Source organism: Danio rerio, chromosome 14 (genome assembly GCF_049306965.1).
Source record: "Danio rerio strain Tuebingen ecotype United States chromosome 14, GRCz12tu, whole genome shotgun sequence".
NCBI classification, from domain to species: Eukaryota; Metazoa; Chordata; class Actinopteri; order Cypriniformes; family Danionidae; genus Danio; species Danio rerio.
Window position 1 is genome coordinate 25,649,717 of NC_133189.1, and position 24,083 is coordinate 25,673,799.

Sequence of the window (24,083 nt, forward strand, 5' to 3'; positions counted from 1 at the left end):
CCATGATTGGCTTCTCAGTCTGCCGAACTTCTGAACAAAAGAACGCATCAGTACATATATTTTTGATGTCAAGTTTTTATTTATTAATTTAGCTTTTTTTTCTTTTGCTCTAGGTTATATTTCACTTTTGATATCTTTTATTATGGGAGACGTGACTTGTTCAAGTGAAAGCTTGGATGCTTTCAAAGCAATCATTAAACTTTAGAATAGACGTACTAATTCAAAAATATACACTTTTTTAGGATGAAACTTTGTCATTATGAGTAATGTGAGCTTCTGGATTCAGCTACTCTGTCATTTTAATCACATATCTTTTTTTTATGCATGTACGCTGTCAGGTGTATGAGGAAAGACTAAGAATAATTTAGAATTGTGCAACTTGAGACCATGAACTAATGGCATTTAATGACATACTGTATTACAGTAAATTGTTTTTTAATATGCAGTGATGTGTGTGCAGCGTGTGTTCACTCTGTAAAGGAATATTCATCAGGACCTGTTGCTAAGCGATGGAAAGCAAGACAGGGATTCAACGTATATATATTTATATATTTATGTTTTATTTATAGTTCTGTTCTTGAAGGATATCTTGTACACAAATATCCCATTGGCAGTTAAGCGCATTCAATGTGTTTAGAAGCCATAAACAGTCACTTTTTCGAACAAACACAAATACAAAATAAAAATAACAACAAAATAATGGACCGCATGTAAATAACATACAAAAAATCCCATGCCTACTCAGTAGGTAACTACAGCATTCCGACTCCTCAAGATGTAGATATGTACATTTCCATTACAAAAATATAGTTTATAGTTTTCTTTTTTGCTTACATCCCAAAGAAATGCAGTGCCCTCGTATCCTTTCCCTTCTTTCCTTGAAATGACTTTCTGAATATAGAAAAAAAGAAAGGAGAAAACAAAATCCCTTACACCTTAAGGCTAGATGCAACGCATCCACACACTGATATCTGTCAAAACATCTGCAAGGCTTTACAAAAGGCACCAAAAAAATTGAAGATTTGTGGTTGAATCTTTTCTGATGTTTTTCCCCTCTGTTTAACAGGTTTCTGTTGTCACATTTGAGAAAGAGAAATATAGTACCAGTGGATGATATTTACAAAATAAGAGAAACTAACATCACTCTTCCACATGCGTCAGAATACTTAAGTGCTTCTAGTCAAACAAAGTCAAGAACTTATCACAGCATTTTTACTACATAATACAGAATGTATCTTATAAAATATGGCCCTGCTCAAGAATAATACAATGCAAATATTCAAATCAATTGTCACAACAATGGTACTAAAAAGTATAAACAAAAAGGAAACATGGCACATGTACAATATACTGTAGCTTATGTATATTATTCAAATGTCTTTTGTAACTGTACACCTGTCGAGCCTCAAGCCCACAGGCTTCGATTACACCCTTTAGCCATTCCGCGTCGCAAGTACGTCTGTACACACACAGTCTGAGGGAAAACTTGCAGAAGCCTGTTGCTTTTGTTTGTCATTTGAAAGTCTCATATGCCTCATTTGAAAGGATGGGATTCGAAGGGAGAGAACAACACACAAAAAAAATCCCTTTTGTTTTTAAACGTCTTTGCCGTGTCCTTGACTGTTCTGTAACTGTGCCATGTTGTGAGCATGGGCAGAAAAGTGCTTTTTGCAGAGGGGACGTAAAAGTCATAGATGCTTTCTGAGTCAAGGGAGAGCTTGGAGTTCTGGGGAAGTCTCAGCAGATGTCGGCTGTCCGAGGGGAAAGCGCAGACTGCATGTCGGGCAGTGGGGTGGTGACAGGAGAACTGTAGATGTTACTGGCCACTGAGGTCGGGAAGGAAGTGGCCACCTGCGTCTGGAAGGTGCTGGTGGCCGATGGGTACGTGGTTGCAATGGACGGGGAGGGGTAGGAGGTGTGGACTGGAGATGAGTAGCAGGAGTTGACTGGAGACGGGAAAGAGGAGACCGGAGAAGGGTAAGAAGTGATGGGAGAGGGGTAGCTGGACACTGGTGAGGAAGCTGAGATGGAAATGTTTGAAACTGAGCTCTGCACTGCAGCAGTGGCACCTTTCTCTGCTTTCTTGTCCTTCTGCCGCATGTGGATCTTAGTGTGGCGCTTGCGCTCGTCGCTGCGGGCAAACTTGCGGCCACAGATCTCGCAGGCAAAGGGCTTCTCGCCTGTGTGTGTGCGAATGTGGGTCGTCAGGTGGTCACTGCGGCTGAAGTTGCGCATGCAGATCCTGCACTGGAATGGCTTCTGTCCTGTGTGGATGCGGATGTGGCGGGTCAGCTCGTCTGAGCGTGAGAAGCGCCTGTCACAGGTCTCCACAGGGCATGCGTAGGGGCGCTCGTGGGGTGGTGTCTTGCTTGGCCGGTTAGGATACTTGCGCATGCGACTGGGCTTGATGAGCTGAGACTGGTAGACGCTTTTCAGGTCCTGTGAACCCGTTTGGGTTGCAAAGGCCTTGATGGTGTGCAGCGGCGTCAGGGCGGGCTGCTGACCCGCTTGTGTCTGGATGGGTTTCTGATCTGGTGGCACCAGGCTGATCTCACTTTGCTGCTGTGTAAACAGGTAGTCAGGGATCATTGGCACAGAGAAGCTGGGGTTACAGGTCTTGGCACTGGGATATGTTGATGAGGAGTACTGCAGTGAGGTGCCCACCGTGGTTGAGAAGTTAGGGCCAGACTCAGGGAAGATGTCTGGGCTGGCACTGGAGTAGGTGGGAGCTGCCGAATAGATGGGGTTGGGCTCACTCTGGTGGACGGAGCAGCTCAAGCTGGCGCTGGATGTGGATGACGAGGACGAAGAGGGGATGGAAGACGTGGAAGAGGAAGAGGGGTGAGTTGCCTGAGAGGTTGAGGACGGGATGGAGGCTGGGGGTGGGTTGATGCCCACCAGCCCACTCACCAGGCTGAACAGAGGCTCAGCCCATAGACTGTTACTGCAGTTGGTGGCGGGTTCAAGGGTGAAACGGCCTGTGTAAGATATGGGAGGCAGCCGTTGGGTGGAGTAGGTCTGATCTGACAGAGGTTTCTCCATGGAAATTTCTGAAAGCGTATCTGCAAAAGCAAGCACAAACACAGAAAGAGAGTGGGTTAGAAACTATTGCATGACTTGTTAACTCAGTTATTTTAGTGCATATAAATGATTCCAGAGGTGATTTATTTGGGGGGTCCTGCTGGCTGTCGAGACTCTGTTTTCCCACAATCTCAGACAGAGCAGCAGGTGCTGATGGAGCGCAAAGGGTACCCCCCACCAAACCACACATACACACACACACGCACACACATTTGCCGATCTTCCTCAGAGACAAGAGCCAGCGCAAGCTTAACCATCTACATGTGCATTTCTCTCGACAGTCTCTTTATCCTTACTCACATCCTGATCCCTTTTTCACATTTGCACAGCTTAAATTTATTCAAAATGCACTTTAAAAGACTGAAAAGCTGGGTTTTAAAATGAAGCTATTCTCTTAAATGCTTCATTCATTCCTTAGCTTTTACAGTGACTCCATATTAACTGCTGTCAGCTTTAATTTAAATGATATTTTTACTTTACATCGATGCAATATTATTTATACACATTATTCAAATAACTCCACCATGTATAACTTTATATTTAAATGAAGAGGACGCTAAAATATCACATTTATCATAACACATTTATTACTTATTTAAATGTCAGCATTTTTATGCACATGCAAACTCTTGCAAATCTAGTTATGAAAGCAGCATGCAATTTAATCAAGAGGGATTTAGTGCTTACCTCCAGCAAGGTGATCAAACTGCTCCCCGGGCTCCCCGGAGCCAAAAACAGCGCCTTCAGGTGCTGTGGCGTTGAGAAAGGGGGTCCCTGCAGAGTTCAGCATGATCATCTCCTCCAACTTGGGGTAGTTATCCGTGGGGGAGTGAGGGAAGCTCAAGGGGTCGGAGATCTGCAGAGCAGGCAGGAGCATCTCTGTCTTGGCTGCAGCCATCTCTCTGGAGTGTGCTCGGAGAGGAGAGAATTGTGCTGGAGAAATCAGCAGCTAACCCCTCTGGGACGACAAATGTGAAGATGCTGCGATGTCTGACTCCCCTTGTTTCTGGTTGATCTCCTCACTCTCACAGTTTGTCTTCTTGTTTGTCTTCCTCTTCTCCTGTGTGACGGTCCAAAGAGGCAGAACAAATCCACTGTCTCAGATAAAACAGCTGAGATTCTGAATATCCCTTCTGTTCATTCCCTACTTCAAACTTGCACTTTTAAAAACAAATCAGGTTGCTGTTTTGTTTCTGTTGTTGTTGTTGTTGTTTTGAATTGAGTTGTCACATTTATTTAATGTGTCAAAATGTATTTGATTATATATATATCGCAACGTGTTGCCTATCAGCTCTCTGCACTAGTGCTGAATCGCTTGGGCTCTCTAGGCTCTTTCACTGCTCAGAGAATCCCTACTCCTTTATATATCCTCTTGCCGTGACGTAGATGTCCATATTTGGACTAGGAGGAAGCCCATATTTAGGCACTGCAGTGGAGGACACATGACGTTTGCCTAGAGGAAAAAAGCAGATTGGGGAGCTTAAACGTTAAGCCTGTGCATTAAATGGAGGGGAGATGCCCGTTCCTCCTCCACAGCAAATCAATGCCCGGTAAGCGCAGTGTCTCTCGAAGAGAAACGGCAGCGCAAGTCTTCCTTTTCTCCTCAAAAGTCTGCTAAATGTTCGGGTTTCCCGTCTGCGCTGTAGCAGAGCCCTGGCCGGAAGATCGCGCTCCGCCCTGCCATATAAGGTCGTGACTACATAAGGCATGATTCCGGTGGGTTTCCACTTCCATGCCCTTATTTGGAGTTTCCTGATGTAGCGCTGATCGGCGCTTGGCAGTGAAACGGAGGCTTGGGTGCAATTGAAGTCCAGAGCTCCGCACAATAACTAATGTCAGCACAATGCTGCCTCGCCCGTTCCAAGATTTATGAGAGAGAACTTTTTCCTCAATACTTAAGCAGCAGAGCCGATGGTTTCAACGGACAACTGCACGTAAATATTAAGTCATATTAAACTCAGCACACGTTAATTCGCTGCAGTTCGTTTTCTCGAAAGCTGCGCTTATTCTAATGAACAGTAAGTAATGCTTTACGATGCATATGCAGGAAAACGCTTATTCGTTTCGACATATAGCCGACTGATTGTATTACGAGCTGAATAAATTCCCACATGCACTACCACGCTGTTTTCCACATTAGCACAACGTTTGTTTTGTTTTGTGCAACATGTTGATGTGTATTTAAACATTGATGCACATAAACCATAGGCATGTTAGTGTACACGTAGTCTAAATGTATGCTTATTCTTTATAATAGTGAGTCTACATTGTTAAATCTTATTATTTTATTATTCAATCTTATTTTTGCTACAACAGCATTACAGCTGATTAGTTTATATTTTACAGCATGACGAATCAATACATAAATCACGCGTTCCTCCATTAATAGCATAAACATTTTATCCCCATTCCCTGTAGTTTTATATTTAGAATTAGAATTGAACCCTATTGGTTAAGGAATGACACTTGGCTATTCGGTGCACGGCCGGCGCGTTGGCACTGATGGATGGTGGGTGCTGACAGAGGAGAGAGGAGATCTGTTTAATTGGGGGATGTCCCGGACTCGATACACAGGGATCCTCTCTGTCACTCAACTCCCGACACCAATGCAAATAAGCGCTGCAGCAGGCTCTCCGGACGCCGGTGGTGTACTGATGCTCGGTAAATTGAGGAGAAGAGCAGGGACTGCGCCGTTGCTTTGGCAGAGAGATCGATGTAACTTTGCTGACTCAATAGACGTTGTCAGAGCAGACGCAATTTGAATTTAACGCGAATGAAAACGATACTGCGAGGGCCGGAAGAACACATTTAGTGTGTTAGACTGTTGTTTAAAAATTTTCACAAATCGCACAAAATTTAAGACTTTAGACAATAACATATTGAGCTGTACTTTCACCAATAATATAATGATCTCACTGAACCAGAACCTGTTGCAAAAAAGTTTGGGACGTTGCTATAGACCCTTTTACTATGTTAAAATACTACTGATAAATTCAATAAAAGGACACATGTCACAAAATAATCACTTTTAATTTTGGGTTCACAAAAAAATCAGTTACATGCACACTTTTAGATTTTAGTAAACAACTGTAATAGAGGTAATACACATTTATATATATATATATATATATATATATATATATATATATATATATATATATATATATATATATATATATATATATATATATATATAAAGTATTTAGGAATATCAGCGCACATTTTTATGATGGCCTTTTACCCAATACTGATGAAAAACCAGAAATTCCTCTAGTGACTTGTCGAAATTTTCAATGGACATGTTAAAGACTTGTGAATTAGCAGTTTTTTTTTTCATTTCTGAGTGTTCACACAAAAGCAGTTTATTGAGTAAGCAGGCTTTGTGATGTCAGTCAAGAAGTTGTTTCGCAGGTGCAGCAGGTTATTAGAGTGATGATGAAAGATTACATCAAAAATAATAGCATAAAACATTGCTTCAGAATAACATTCACAGTTAGACCAGGAATATCAAATGTACAATGCATCTTCTGACTGATCTTGCAATAAACTATATTATACTTATAGTAATGACAAAAACTGGCTAACTGAGATTTCAGTGCACATTTGTCTTCAAGTTGCATGAAATCAAAACTTATTCTTCTTATTTTTTTACGGTAAATCTATATTTACTCTTATTTTATATGCATAATAATGCTTGCTATAAAGTATGTATTTGTGCACTTTATTATTTAGTTAAAAAATAAATTGCCCTCATCCATTTATTTATTTTTATTCGACTTGGTACCTTTATTCATCAGTGGTCGCCAGTGAAATTAATCACCAACTTATCCATATGTTTTACCAGCAAATATCCTTCCAGCTGCAACCCAATACTGAGAAACACCCATACACACTCATTTAAACTCATACACTACGGCAAATTTAGTTGATTCAATTCACCTGTCTATGGACTGTGGTGGAAACTGGAGCACCCAGAGGAAACCCACGTCAACAGGGAGAACATGCAAACTCCACACAGAAATGCTAAATAGCCCAGTCGGGACATAAACTAGAAACCTTCTTGCAGTGAGGCAACAGTATTAAGCACTGAGCCACCATGTTGCCAAAAATTACCCTCATAATTCTTAATCAAATACCATAACCTTCCCTCACCCTTTCTTATTTGGTCACATGGAATGCCTTTAGGCCTGGGCTATCAGTGTGTGTCTCGTTTCCACTACAGAAATCTGTGTCGACATCACAACAATTAGCTGCAATATTCAATATGGTGGTTAGTTATCAATGGGGTCGAAGGTCAGTATTTCTCCAGAACTATGCAAACTGACATTCAAATCTTCCTCAACAAATCTTCCTATATTTAGTTAGAAATGACCACGTTTCAATTGACAACTGAACAATCCAATTGGTTCCCAAAGAATGAAATCATCCACCACCCTAGATTTTGATCTCAATTTAGAAATTGTTTTAATAGGCTGTATATCAGAATAGGGGAATTAAAGACAATCTTAACTTCTGCTTCATACCAATATGGTCAGATGCTTTATTTCAGCATATTGATGTCTTTCCAACTGGAATATTGAGCAGGGGGTGGGGCTTTCTTTTTTGCATCATTCCCTTGTAGCAATCTAATTGTAGGAGAGGCTTGGTTATAAAAACAACCAATTTTAAAAAGAAATGCATATACAAAGAAAAACATGCACACCATCAATCAGTGTTCAACAGTCTGAATGACACTGGGATAAAAGAGTTTCTTAAGACTATTCCGCTTCAGCTAGACCATACCTGATGACACTCTCGAATACAGCCTGATAAAGTAATGATTTTCTTGTCAACACCACAGAACCATAACTTTCATAGAAAATAAAGTCTTTGGTGTAGCAACATTCCCAAATACTTATGACTGTACCTGCACTGTGAAACCCAATAAGTTAAGGTAACTCAAACCATTTGAGGAAACCAATTGCAATAAACATTTAAGTTCAAAAACAAATCTTAATGAGTACTTTGAACTTAATCCACTTGAGTAAACAAAGCAACTTGAGCAGAGTAAAACCCAATAAATGAATAGAACTCAAAACAACTGAGTGCTTTAAAACCCAATAAGTTAAAGCAAATCTAACTGTTTGAGGGAACCTATTGCTACAAACCATTTGAGTTAAAAAAAAAATCTTTATGAGTAGTGAATTTACTCCATTTAAGTTGAAGTAATGAGGTACACTCAAAAATAATTCTTTGCTTGTTCAAAATACTTAATTAAAATGAGTTGAAACAACACAATTATTTAGATTTAATTGGGACAACTTAATTTTTTAATGTTCAATCCACATAAATTTGTTAAGTTAACTTAATCGATTTGTGTTGGGTCAAGATTAATGAATTATGTGGAACCCTGCATTTTTTACAGTTATTTTATTAACTCATTACCTTCAACACTGAATTCAAAACTCTTTTCAAATGAGTAGAATTAACTTTCAGTAAAGTTTGAGTTAACTACACCCATTTCATTTGATAAAGTTGACTCTTGGGTTTTACAGTGTGAGGGATTTCTTGATTGTGTACAACCACTAGTAAATGCTCAAAAACACACTTGGCATCAAAGATTATTTCCTTTGTTTTTCATATATCTTTTAAAAAATGTCATCACACCGCTCAACAAATAAATTAATTTTGGAAAAATAGACAGAAAAGGATTGTGTAATATTGTGACTGAAGCCATCCAACTGACATCAACAGAGAAGGACTACCAATCTAAACGAGGAAGCAAATGGTCAGGCTTCGATTGAAGATAACCAAAGCAAGAGTGGGATAACTTGCACAGATTAATTGTTCACAAAAAGAATAATAATGTGCACTGGCAAAGTAAACGTTATGAATTTTGATTTCACACTGACTTTAAATAGTGATGCAGGTGAATGAGGTCCTTCTAATGATCAACAACATTATATAACCAGATGCTCAGATCGGGAATCGGGATGGCAGTTGGTGACTCACTTATAAGTTTAACAAGAGTAGTGGGAGGGTGTTTCCTTACCAGGGAAGGGGGTGGAAGATGTGGGACATCCAGGACAGATTGGGTAGCTTGTCTAACCTGATGTGTTATTGCCTCGTGTCTGCATGAATATGTGGCGGGGGTTTCTCCTTCTCCTTGTTACGAAAGGCCGGTTCTCCCCGCACCTACGCCGAAGCCCACGCCTGTGTCTGTCCTCGTTTGCTCGGTCTATCTCCTGCTGGTTAATATTTCATTAAGATCTGCCAGCTAGCCTGGGTACAGAGAAAGAGAGAGAGAGAGCGCTTCACACCCCCACGTTCAGAGGCAAATACCAGGCATCTGCTGGAATTAATCACTGGCTCTGGCTGGCAGCCTGATGGAGATGCTCTATCTCTCTCTTTTTCTCTCCATCGCCCACCTCTGCCACCCCCCCCAACCTGTGCCATCTCCATCATCAGCATAAAGGTGAGCCTGTCGGGGGTGGCCGAGGAACAGACAGGATGACTGGCTGATATATGAGTATTTGACAGTCTATTACACGATTTAGGGAGGGTGGAGCAAAAGAGCAGCATGTGTTATTCTAGCTTCAGGAGAAAAGTGAGTTGAAATTATAGATAGCATGGTGGTGAGAAAATGAAGCAAAGGTCCCACTTTATTTAGATTAGACAAAAAGATAACTAAGGAATGATTCTTAGTTAATTGAGATAGTTTTGTTTTCGACTCAACACGGAGAGTAGCATTATTACACATTAGAGACTTTAGTAGCAGTTTTGTAGCATTCGTTAATCTCGCCTTATATACTTAAAAGCACTAGGACATAATGAAATGATATGTCTGGCTCGGTAACATTTTACAAGGGTTAACGCAATCTCCCAGCAAACAATTTTGTATTTAATAGACATCTAAATGTAGAAAGATGAACGAAATGGCCTTAAACACCCAGCAGGCACAAGATGTCAACATGACGTCAGATTGAAATTGTACCCTAACGTCTTGCAGACGCTGCATTTATTTTGGAAATGAAAATCGGGTTTACATCAGAACTCAACGTCAGCTTGATGTCAATGTCCAACGTCCAACTTAAAACCAACCAAATATCAACATCTAATGATGTTACAGCTTGACGTTGTGTCAACGTTACCACCATGACATCTATCAGACGTTGAATTTTGGTTGCCATAACTGATGAAAAAATGTCAGTATTTGACGTCAATAGGATTTTGGTTTTAAGATGTTGGCTCGACATTGGAATTTGGTCACTTTCTAACAACCTAAAATCAACCAAATATCAACGTCATTTGATGTCATTATTGGACATCAAAATAATGTTGTCCTTAGACACTGGCTAGACATTGAGTTTTGGTCACCTGACATCACAACCTACATCTAACCTAATCCACATCCACAAATTACATGTAAATGCATAAACTTTTAACAGCATAATACTTACTACTCACTACTCATGAGTACTTTTAAAAGGGCTACTTTTTACTACTATTTTGAGTAATATTTACAACAGGTACTTTTACTCTACTCACACTACATTTTTAGGCAAGTAATGGTACTTTTACTTAAGTATGCGTTTTCAGTACTGTTCAGTACCACTGCTTCTATGTGGTTAGGCCTTTCAACACTGTAGTGTAAATCTTTAATGATTTGCATCAATAAATGCTTTAGTCCAATAAAAGTTTTTTTTTTTAATGGCTTTAAATAAGCATGTCAACTGATAACAATGAAATATTAGTAAACTTTTGTGAAGTAATTTACGAATTAAATGTAGAAACTTGTAAAATGATCCTATATGTTTTCTATAATTTACAATGCCAGTTCATTTTAGTAGACATTATCTCTATTTAATTTATGTTAAGTAATTGTGTCATAACTTGAATACTTTTGATTATAAATGTTACAGTTGGGCGCCGCGGTGGTGCATTGGTTAGCACGATTGCCTCACAGCAAGAAGGTCGCTGGTTCGATCTCTGACTGGGTCAGTTGGCACGAGTTTGCTAGTTCTTCCCGTGTTCACGTGGGTTCCCTCCGGGTGCTTGGTTTCCCCGGAAGTCCAAAGACATGCGTTACAGGTGAACTGAATAAGCTAAATTGTCCCTAGTGTATGTGTGTAAATGCAAAAGTGTATAAGTGTTTCCCAGTATTGGGTTGCGGCTGAAAGGGCATCCGCTGCGTAAAACATATGCTGGATAAGTTGGCATTTTATTCTGCGGTGACAACCCCTGATTAAAAGAAGGGACTAAGCCGAAAAGAAAATGAAGAAATGAATGTTACATGTTGCAGCAAATACGTTTAGAGCATTGATCAAAAAAAGAAAGATTTGAGTAGCAAATCCTAATTCTTAAAATATTTATGATTTATTATTAGTGACAACTGCTGACACAACTTACAATTTTAAGTATTTTAAAATAAAACTAATAGTAAACTAAAAATAGTAATACTATTTTACAGTGTTTTCATCAAACAAATTTCGACTTAAGGCTGTTTTCTACTTCTGTGTCAAGCGTATGCGAATGCTCTTGCACAGCCTTTGCGCAGTTGCATAGCCCTTGCCATGGCTGACCCGCACCTCTCAAAAAAATGTAACTACACGTTGTAACAATGCATAGTGCAAGCTCTGTGATTGGTTGGCTTAGTACCTGTGACCAGTGTGGGTGGGACTGAGAGCCGCGTGAACCCTAACAGCAAGTGATTACAAGTGTTGAGTCCCGTGAAGTAGATCTAGATGGAAACTGTTGTTTCGTGTTTACTTTATGAAGTTGTTGCAAGTCCGCCGGTTTCCGCCTCTGAATGAATTTTAGCTACTTGTATATTAAGGTAGCCTTCAGAAAAAACAAAAGACCTGCGAAGAAACTCAATACAGAGGAACATAACATAGCCTACTGCCAAGCTAACGTTTTGGAAGTGTTATTGCAGAGCAACACAAACAGCACACAGTATAAATGCATGGCTACGTGAAGGCAGGCGCTGTGGGTCATGACGGTTACTCCACGCAGAAGTATAAACCAGCCTTTAGTAAGCACAAGAAGCTTTATTAAAAAAAATCTTTAAGAAAATCTTACTGACCCTTAACACTCTTCAGCATAAATGTATATGATGTATCGTTAAAGCTAATGAACTACATCCTATATTAAAAGACATATACATTTGTATGTGATCCAGATATGTTCCATCAAATTATCCCGCCCCAGCTAACCTGAAGATAATTTTTCCATGCTAATCTACATCCGCTAACCACAGCGCGTTTTTCCTGACTGTGATGTAGACCCTAAAGCGCGACTTACAGTATGTCCTGACATCTGATGCACACATTTGTGTCATTAATATGACAAATGCCATGAAGCCACTGGCCTCTTGGGAATTTTAGCCAGCCGAAGGTTACAGGCGACAGGAAAACAATTACCAGAGCCCACGAGGCAGCCAGAGAGAGCCAGCCTCTGAGACCTGCCCCCAACTGAGTCACTGCCTGCCTTTGTGCTCTGTTTGATGTGTACAACAAAAGGAGGTTCAGTTATGTGTCAGAAGACCAGTACCTGAGGCCTATCTGTTACATTTAAGGGGACTTCCTGAAAAGAGCTACTGCATGTTTAGCTCGCTAATCTAAATATAAAGTATAACCACCTAAAAGAGTCTAAAAAAGTCTAAAACAAGATTGACTGAGGAGCAGTTTTTCACCATGAATGGTTAAGGCCACATGTATGAAGTATGAGTAAGATGTAACCATTTGCAGTGGAATAAATGGCTAGCTAATTTTAGCACTGGCGTGAAACAACAGAGAAGTGAAACCGAATGACTTGCATGGTTTGGTACAGTTTTTAATGGGTCGGTGCCTTGTTGTCTCTTACGCAATCTTTTTTTCCATCTGTGTTTGGGTAATACAGAGTGTAAACCGGGAGTGTGTGGTATACAGTGGTTAAACCGGCCGGCTGGATTTTTGTTTGAGTTTTAACTGGGTGTGATTCCACATTCATCTGAAGACAGACAGATTTCTGCTAAGCTCGTATTTCAGTGTTCTCAGTTCAACATGGGCATACACATTTCCCTATTATAGTCTATTTAGGGATGAAATATGTTCTCTATTGGTATAAAAAAGTTTGAAGAAAATGTGAGGTGCTTTCCAATGTAAAATGGTCACCATGTTTGAGGATATCCTGAATGTTTTTAACGCTTTATGGATGTTTTTGGGTACTGCTAATATTTTGACCCAGCAACTAGACCAATTTACAAGGACAGTCAAATCTAATGTTATAACAGATGTGCTACAGAGCAAGTTTACTCTATTTGAAAAGCCATACAGAACTATGTAATTTTATTGTTTAAAATGTATACATTTACAAATCAAGTATGGTAAAAGTATTTTGAGGTGTGCAAAGAACACCATAAAACTAGTTTTTATTTATCGGATATAAAAATGATTGTGAAAAGTAGCAAAAGTAGTTTTTTAAATTTATTTTGCAGATGTTTATCCAAAAAATTATATTCAAATGAGGACGAGTATTCAAAACAACTTAAGAACAATAATATGTAAATACCACAATTGCCAGTTATGGTCTGTTTCCACAGTCTGGTACAATATGGTACAGGTTGGTATGGGTCACCTTTATCAGGCTTTTCCACTGTCCAAAGGGTACCAATGGAGGATGTGGTGTACGACAGAAAGTTTCGGTCTACGTCATTCTCATTCAAGCAGTCTTAGGAGAGAACTCTAGACTTCCCTCTCCCCAGACACTTCTTCCAGCTCCTCTTGAATTACCGAGGCATTCCCAGGCCAACCGAGAGATATGGTCCCTTCAGCGTGTCCTGGGACTTCCCCGAGGCCTACTCCCAGTGGGACATGCCTGGAACAGCTCCCTAGGTAGGCGTCCATGAGGCATGCGAAACAGATGCCTGAGCCACCTCAGCTGACGTCTATAGATGTAGAGGAGTAGCAGCTCTACTCCGAGCTCCTCCCGGGTGACAGAGCCCCTCACCCTATCTATAAGAGTGCGCCCTGCCACCCTGCAAAGAAAACTAATTTCAGCCGCTTGTATCCGAGATCTTGTCCTTTTAGTCATGACCCAAACCTCATGACCATAGTTGAGAGTAGAAACAAAACCCCAAGATACTTGAACTCCTCCACTTGGGGTAAAGACTTTAATCCAACCTAGAGATGGCAAACCACCTTTTTCCGGTTGAGCACCCTGGCATTGGACTTGGAGGTGCTGATTCTTGCTGCGTCACACCCGGCAGCAAACTGCCCCAGTGCATATGAAGGCACATTTTCAATGAAGACAACGGAACATCTACAATCATATAAAATAAATAAAGTCTTCGATGTGTAACCAATTACAGAAAAATTACACACAGCATACATATAGTCCATATTTGAGTTCAAAAACAACACGCAACATATAGCCCATAGTCAGTGCAAACCTCTCCTCTGTGAAGTAATTCCGTCATTCTGAGTTCATAATAGTCCAAAAGGTGAATAAAAAAAATTAAACATGGCAGTTTGATCATGTTTTAGGTTGCTGAAACAATCATTTGCTCCTTTTTTGTCAGGTTTCTACTTTGTTTTTTCGCATGTCACTCTCGCATTTGTCCATTTCTGAAAGGATCTGGTGTAAGAAGCACTTCAATAATCACCCACACGTTATTATCATCAGCTCAAGAAGTTTGTTATTTCAAATGTAGACAAGCAGCAAAGTGACACCACTCGCGCTTTAGACTGCCTTGAAAACAACTATGGGGCACAGGGTAGATTCTGCTCTTCTTCTTGGCTTTGTAGCTGTTCATCAAGACAAAAACAGAGTTTGTTTAAGCTCGGGTTCGACCATGGCTTTTTGTTATATGTATATATTATTACAGTGTAATGTCTCGGCTGTGTTTTTAAAAATAATGGTTCCTTTGTTTTTATTCTCCTGCTAGTCCATGAGTAAGTGATGTATCTATGTAAACCAATAGTGTTCAGCTGCATGTCTTATGCTAGGTTAACCTCCGAAATGTTATCTAAAAAGTGATATGTTAAGGTTCCCTTTATTGTACCTTTTGACAGTGAAAACGGCCATAAAAGTGTACCAAACTGTACCACTCAGTGGAAATGGGCTATTGGTCTAATGGAATGCACAATTTGAATTTGTTTTTAAGGGGGAAAAATAGTTTAATATAGTGTTGATAAAGATCCAAGCAAGTCAGACCAAGGCAGGTTTTAAATACAATTATATATTGTAAGTTTCTGGGGCATCCTAGACGAAAGACGACAAACTGAAACTAGGGTGAAAATTTATTTTATGGCTTCTAAATAGGGGTCATTCATCTGTTGACCAAACATAGCTTACATAAAGTTTTCTGACAGCCTCATTATGCCTAATTATGAAAAACATAGTGAGATTACATTGCGGTACAAACGACAGCTTTCATAATATATTTGATTATTTCATTTGTAATCTTTAAGGGAATATTCTTTTTTTTATGAACAAAAAACTGCTTATGCATTATTTACTATTATTTAAATCCAAAAAACAAGCATTAACCAGAGAAGTTTTTTTATCCTTTAAAAGTTTACTTCTCCTCTAGGTACATTGTGTATATCAACCAGTTAATGTCCACCCAGTGGACACAGTGTCAGGTGAGGTTAGGCTGAAAAAGCCGGACCACAAGATCTTGTCGATTTAGGATTGCCTGCAGGTAACTCAACGGTGTCCACAGCCAGAAACTGGGGGGTGTTCCAGAATCATACAATAATTATGACTATTGGACCACAGCATGTCATGAAAGATGACAGGCCAGAAGTAGACGTGAACCAGAAATCATCTCGACAAACAGCACAACAGCAGAGGCGAACCTGGGCAAACGAGTGAATAAATCAGGCCCTGTCAAAATAGCTCCAGTCTGGTGGTTGGTAAAGTGGATCACTGTAGTTCAGCACAATAACGGTCATGCAAACCTTCACTGTCTCTAATGGGATACAGAAAAGCTTTACAGGTCATTCGGTTCATTAGATATAAGTTACATCCCAAGTTCTGTAGATATTATGGACGAGGCCAGCACATCCCAGTGTGCATCGCTTCTCACAGAAAGTGCCTGAAAGATGCAACTCGGGTTACATTCGATTTTCTTGCACTGAGATTATTGCAGAGCATTATGAGATATGTTGTGCTTTGCACTATCCACTATGACTATATTTAAAATTGATGAATTGCGGATTTTTTTTCTCAAAGCTTGTCGCTGTGTATTCTGGGATCACTTTATGCATGAAGGACACACACAATGCTGTGCGGTATCCAAGAAGACAGCATAATTATACACTACCTACTGTGTGGAACAGCCTTCGCTTCAGGAAAAGGTCTATGACGCCTTAAAAAACTGTCTGGGAAGGCAGCTCTAGGTGTTGGAGCTGAGTGCTAATTGACAAATACGGTTAGTATTGATCGGATGGTGAATTGGAGGCCTTGGCAGTGAGTATGATGCTCAGAAATTCATCCTTTGTACAGATGGCATTGTTTTTTATCAGATGCTAGCAGGCATATCTCATAATGCAGATTTGAGACAGCTGTTTGGGTTATGTCAGTAATATCGCTCCTCCGCCAGCCCATATACCAAACCACCGCTGTAAAAACTGATCAAGGTCTATTCCACAGCTGAGACGCGCTCTGGTTATGATATTAAACTGTACGTTCATATTTTTGCATTAACAATGTTTGCCATGTGCAAGTTACCATCTAATCCAGCCTTCAGACAATTTCTATGCACACATACCCTATGGGTGAAAGATATACAAACAGCGGGACTATAGGATAGGCTCTTGTTTTGAACTCATAAAACAAGGTGCTCTGTTAATGGGAAAAACGTGACTTGTGTTTTGATAGCACACTGAAAAGCTGCTACTCCAGACTTGCTAGGGCACAGACTCGACAGCTCCTTCAAATAAATCTGTTGATGAAAGATGAGAACGTACACATCGCATCTCTTATGGCACACCTCTTCAGTGACCTATACACAGGCATCAGTATGTTTTAAAAAGCAATGAAAGTAGACGGCGGGTTCAATGAACTTTACATGACAAGTTTAGTTTGATAAATTTATTTCTTCATCCATCCTCCGCTGTTGTGTAAGTCACTAGATTACCCCTATGAAAATTAAGTCAACTTTGCCATACTTTATATATATATATATATATATATATATATATATATATATATATATATATATATATATATATATATATATATATATATATGTATGTATGTATACAAACACACTCACACACACACACACACACTCCGGCCACTTTATTAGGTACACCTTACTAGTACAGAGTAGGACCCTCTTTTACCTTGAGAACTGCCTTAATCCTGTGTGGCATAGATTTAACAAGGTACTAGAAATATTCCTAAAAGATTTTAGTCCATATTGACATGTCTGCACATTCATGATGCGAATCTCTCATTTCACCACTTCCCAAAGGTGCTCCATTGAATTGAGATCTGGTGACTGTGGAGGCCATTTAAGTACAGTGAACTCACTGTCATGTTCAAGAAAACCAGTATGAGATGATTTGTGCTTTTTGCTATGAAGAGAGACAAAACATAAGAAAAGACTAGAGGAAAACACTGGAAGGCCATTATATGTTATGGGATGTGCTGTCGTGTGCTGTGATGTTTCATTTTTTCCTGTCAAAATCAACACAGGCACATACAGTCATCACTAAGCAACAGGGTTTACCAAAAAGCAAATCTGCACAAACTCCTCCCCCACAGAGTTGTGTGGCTATAAGGCTGATGATTAGCTAATTCAACCGGAAGGTGGGACTTCATTCACTGTGCTGGCCATACTGTGCGTTCCTCATTCATAGAGTGAACCATCGTTTTATGTCTATAGTCTTTGATAAAACATATTACTGCACAAGCCGTTTACACTTACTTACCAACTCCCAGTGTCAATTATATCAAAGTTGATATTTAGCCACACCATATTAGTGTTTCGTAACATAGAATTTTTACTAAGTGAGTCATTAGCTCAACACTCAACCCACAACCTGGAGGACCAGGACATACACACATACACTACGGACAATTTAGCTTATCCAATTCACCTATGCACCTATGCTATGCTCACGAGAACACAGGGAGAACATGCAAACTCCACACATAAATGCCGGCAGACCCAGCCAGGGTTTGAACCAGCAACCTTCTTGCTGTGAGGTGACAGCACTATCCACAGCACCACCGTGCCATCCCGCTATTTACATTATTATGTTTACTATGTAATTTTGTTATGGTTATGTCTGACATTCACACTCTAGCATCTCCAATGTTTTCAAATTGCTCAAGACCCCATTTTAGTTTGGAAATGAGTCCTGTTTCAGTGCAAATGGACTAAAACATAGACTTTTGAAAACAAAAGCATCTTGTGGTCTTCTGCACTATTGCGTATCGTTACCTGATTATTATCAAACCATTCTCATATGACTTAACTGATAGATGGCACACTTGAATGCCGGTGAAATATGGCTGAGCAATGAGCATGAATGGTCACATGTTTTGTGTTTTAGGGTGTGTTGTGTGGACGAAGATAGTAAAAATGTCAGTACTGACGAGATGAGGAGCCTTTTCATTCTAAAGCAACATATTAAAATGAAAACACACCAGTGTATATGCAGTCAAGCATTTTTAAAATAGTAGTAAAGTGCAAAGACCACAAAGCATATTTACATGAGAATGAGGAAACATCAGGGTTTAAAGCTCACTGTACAGTTGAAGTCAGAATTATTAGCCCTCCTGTAAATTAGACATAATAATTTTAATAACTCTTTTCTAATAACTGATTTATTTTATATTTGCTATGATGACAGTAAATAATATTTAACTAGATATTTTTTAAGACACTTCTATACAGCTTAAAGTGACATTTAAAGGCTTAAGTAGGTTAATAGGTTAACTAGGCAGGTTAGTGTAATTAGGCAAGTTATTGTATAATGATGGTTTGTTTTGTAGACTATTAAAAAATATATATAGCTTAAAGGGACTAATCATTTTGACCTTAACATGGTGTTTAAAATTTTTTTAATTACTTTTATTCTAGCTGAAATAAAACAAATAAGACTTTCTCCAGAAGAAAAAAATATTATCAGACATACTGTGAAAATGTCCTTGCTCTGTTAAACATCATTTGGGAAATATTTAATAAAAAATCAAAGGGGGGCTAATAATTCAGACCTCAACTGTATCTCAGTTCAATGTACTGAACTCGTATTATTCAGTAATGGTTATATCCCAGCAAGCATATTTTTCTTTTTTAAATAGTCTTTAAATATGTCTTTTTTAATAGATGTCTAAACATAATCGTCTTGCTTAAAACTAGGCTAAATTTGGACTGTCAGTGAAAATCTAATAGACGTCTAAAAATAGGCCCAAACTTGGGATAAGTTCTTTCAAATTATATTTGAATTTTGTGGTACATTTATTCCTAAATACCCCAATATCTGTTTATTGATTATGATCTTAACTTAAACATGTACCAACGTAGGACATTTCACACTGCACTAACTACAGCCAAGAAGGTTATGTTGAAATCTTGTCATATACCCATATTACCAGCGGACAAAATGTGATTTATTGAACTAAAAAATATTGCGTTGTTAGATTGTTCTACAGCAAGTTCCACAACTAACTGAGCTAAACCCTGAACAATCAAATTATGGCCTGAATTTATTGAGAAACTTTCTTGTGTAATAATAACTAGATAAACTAAAGCATACTGAAAGATAAATAATATTATATTAGAGGTGTGTAAAGGTCACTCCGACCCCAGACTTTTTTATTTTTATTTTCCTGTCTTTTGTTATTTATTTAATTTCTTATGAACTTTTCTTTAACACAAACCCTGGCTTGTAAATAGTTGTTGCTAGCTATGTATGCTAGCTTAGTTCTGTAATAAATAATCACAAAAATAATAGGCCAAAACTAGACTATAGTCATCAAATCAAGAGATATGAATGACTACACATATGAAGTCTGTCTAATGTGTCTATTTGACGACTAGTTTTGAGCTGTTCCTAAATGTCTATTAGATTTTCACTGACAGACCAAGTTAAGCCTAGTTTTAGCCAAGCTGTCTACATTTAGAGGTCTATTAGACGTCTATTAAACACAAAATTGTTTGCTGGGAATAGTTATATCAGTCTATCCAGATTTTCATTTTATGGCCCTTTTAATGTAATACATATTTAGTTTTAATGTACAAAATCAAAATTGGGATGAAAAATAGATGTCTGTCCCTGACATGCAACCCAACCTCACTCCTTCATCTCAGATTTACCAGTAGCTCGAATCACATCTGGCACACCATCAAGTACGTCATACTTTGTTAAGCCTCAAACAAATCAATCAACATCTTCCTTGAGCGAAAATATGTCAGCAATGCCAAACGAATAGCGTAAATATAGTGAAGCAAGAAAACAACTGAGGGCATTTCTGCCTTCATCTGAGTCACGTGGCCCGAGTTACCCTTTAACCCATTGTTAAATGCAGTGCACACAGAAGATCCTTTCTGTTGCCACAGGAAATTAACACAAGCTTTCACTACATGCCTCACACTCACAAATTTTGCTGGTGTGTGCCTGCGTATCTGTGAGTGTGTGTGTGAGCTTCTGATATTCATAACATTGTGGGGACATTTGGTAGTATGTGATACCAGTAAATTTTGAAAGTGGTTCAATTTTTTATTGGTTACGAGAGGAAAAATGCTCATAAATCACACAGAATTAACTATTTTGAAAATATTTGTAGTAAATGGAAAGAATACAGTCTAAAAATCATTGCATCATTGCAAAGTCCCCATAAAACATGTGAAAAACGTGTGTCTGTGTGTTTGCCTTCCACTCCATCATCTAAATATGAGTGAGGGAGAAACGTAGGGTAGACAAACATACACCCACATATGTGCGTTAAGACAAATTGGTGAACTTGTGTGCACTTGTAGAAAGGCAATAGAATCCTCATCTACTGAGTAAAGAACCCTAAATGTCTGTCTTCGTCCGTTTGTTGATACGGAGAGCTCTAGATTTAAATAGCATGATAAAGCTTGATTTGACATCTCCATTGTTTACTGATGAAACCCAAGAGTGCACACAATAATATTTTATAATAATACACATGCTCTGTGTTTAGAAATATACTGACATGGAAAAACCGGCTTTCGTGGAACACTATACTTGATTTGGGAGAGGATTGTACAGTGTATTTCTCGAACAAATGCGCTGTTGTGTGTTATTTCACAGGAAGTTTTTTTTATTTTTTTCTTCAAATATAACGATGTGAGATGTAAAGTAAGTTGAAACGCAGCAGCAAACACACTTTCTGCATTCTTTCACTGAATGTGTTGGTGAAGCCACATCACTGCACCGTATCTCAGCACAGTTGCCATGGCAAAGAAGTCCTACTGGTCTCCAAGGTACCCAAGCCTATTGTCTTTGCTTTCTTTATTTAGATGAAAACATGATTTATCGTAGAGGATACTGGTCTGCTTTGCCATCAGACTTGCTAATATAAATACATCCTTCCATGTATATACACTATAGAGTTTCACAGACTGTGCCTTTAATTTATTTATGCAATGTAATGTTTTCACACACGTAATTGAATTATTTACAAAAGAACATGATTGCAGTTTATAATATTAGCTGAACTTTAACTGAACTGTCTAGTAATCTTTAACCTTCCTGCCGTGTTCGGATCCAATCTGGCTGATTTACAGCTTAAAACACTCATAAATATTGTGTTTAACATCTGATTGCTCCAAGGACCTATGATGTCCTCCACACTATACTCTTGAACATATAAAAGCGATGATCACCTCTTTCATTGAATTTTGAGTATTTTAATCAGTTTTGTTACACTTGTGGTGTTCCCAGTCAAAAGTATCTGCCATAGGAAATGAATAGTTATCCAGTAAAATTCATCCGTCATACAGAAAACATCCCCATACACATCACCCTAACTTATTCACTCACTTACACATTTCAGGCTGAACATTATCTTTTGCAGGTACACATCTCTTTTACATTCTTGTGCCGATCCTCCAGCCTTATATCACAGGGAAACAGTTTAGTGATTAATTCAAACACAAGATCTTTTTTTTCTTTCTTTCTTTCTTTCTTTCTTTCTTTCTTTCTTTCTTTCTTTCTTTCTTTCTTTCTTTCTTTCTTTCTTTCCCGCCAATCTCTATTCAGCCAATCTCTGGGTCTAGCAGGAGTATTTTTAGCTTAGCCTAGCACCATTTTATTAGATTAGACCATTAGCATCTCACAAAAAAATTACCAAAATATAACTAGTGCTAGTTCCCCATCGTAAGGGGAATTTCAATGCTATATGGAAAACTTTCACTATGGGAATTTCGTCAGAATCCAGTCATCTGAAAGAGTAATAAAACGGGCCAATGAAAAGCCAAGGAGTTGGCAGCATCAGTGTGCACAGCTGGCGTCAATTACAATTTGTTGTCAATTACAAACGTTGAATAAAAATGCCACTCGTGCCACGCCGAGGCATCCTTTTCGCTTTCAGAGCCTTTCACTAAGCTTCTAAGAGAGTCTTCGAGGGTTTTCTCCAAGTAAATATTCACAGAAAGAGAGAACAAGAAAGCAGGCTGTACAGGTGAATTGGGTAGGCTAAAGTGTCTGTAGTGTATGAGTGTGTATGGATGTTTCCCAGAGATGGGTTGCAGCTGGAAGGGCATCCGCTGCGTAAACTTATGCAAAACATATCCGCTGTGGCAACCCCAGATTAATTAACGGACTAAGCCGAAAAGAAAATGAATGAATGAGAATATATATATATATATATATATATATATATATATATATATATATATATATATATATATACACACACACACACACACACACACACACACACACACACACACACACGTATACACACTGTCCGCAAGCACCGTATCAACATGCAATATATATATATATATATATATATATAGTAAAGAAAAGCTTATATTTACACAATATATTTGTGTGTACTGTGTATACTGTACATATACATACATAATACAAAAATATACAAAAATTAAATATTTACAAATGTTTAAATGTATGTAAGTTTGTATTAAGTATACATTTTTTATATATAATTTAAATAAACTTTTTCTCAAAAACATAGGCTACATGTGTGTGTTTGAATATATTTACACAGTAGTACACACAAAGATTATTTATATACAAACTTTTATTTAGGATGCACTTAATCACGCTTAATTTGACAGTACAGTACTCCCATACTGTGTGTATATACAGTTGAAGTCAGAATTATTAGCCCCCTTTGAATTTGTTTTCTTGTAAAATTTTTCCAAAGTGATGTTTTACAGAGCAAGGAAATGTTCACAGTATGTCTGATAATATTTTTTTCTTCTGGAGAAAGTCTTATTTGTTTTATTTCAGCTAGAATAAAAACAGTTTTAAATTTTTTAAAGCCATTTTACGGACAAAATTATTAGCCCCTTTGAGCTTTTTTTTTTTTTTGTCGATAGTCTACAGAACAAAATTACCCTAACCTGCCTAGTTAACCTAATTAATCAAGTTAAGCCTTTAAGAGTCACTTTAAGCTGTATAGAAGCGTCTTAATAAAATATCTAGTAAAATATTATTTACTGTCATCATGGCAAAGATAAAATAAATCAGTTATTAGAAATTAGTTATTAAACAGTTGAACAGAAATTGGGGGGGGGGTTATAATTCTGACTTCAACTATATATATATATATATATATATATATATATATATATATATATATATATATATATATATATATAATACATAATAATATATAATATATATAATAATATTCAGCACACAATATATTTATTTACATGAAAATGAAATTTATACATTTATTTTGACCTGTACTTTTTTAACATAAGTGATCGTTTAATTTGGTGACAAATGATTAAACCAAGTGGTCTAAAGTTCTATTCAATTCATCTTTATTTCTATGTTGTTTTTAAAATGTAGATTGTG

The 24,083-nt window shown here is 38.2% G+C and overlaps 2 protein-coding genes across 2 annotated transcripts in view; one reads left to right on the top strand and one right to left on the bottom strand.

Annotated features, from left to right (window-relative positions):
• aldob (aldolase b, fructose-bisphosphate) overlaps positions 1–24,083 on the top strand; it is a 509,131-nt gene that overhangs the window by 241,453 nt on the left and 243,595 nt on the right. The window lies entirely within an intron of this gene.
• Positions 1,738–3,979, bottom strand: egr1 (early growth response 1). The gene is given in 2 exon segments (NM_131248.1): positions 1,738–3,062; positions 3,769–3,979. Coding segments are annotated over 2 exon segments (1,536 nt in total).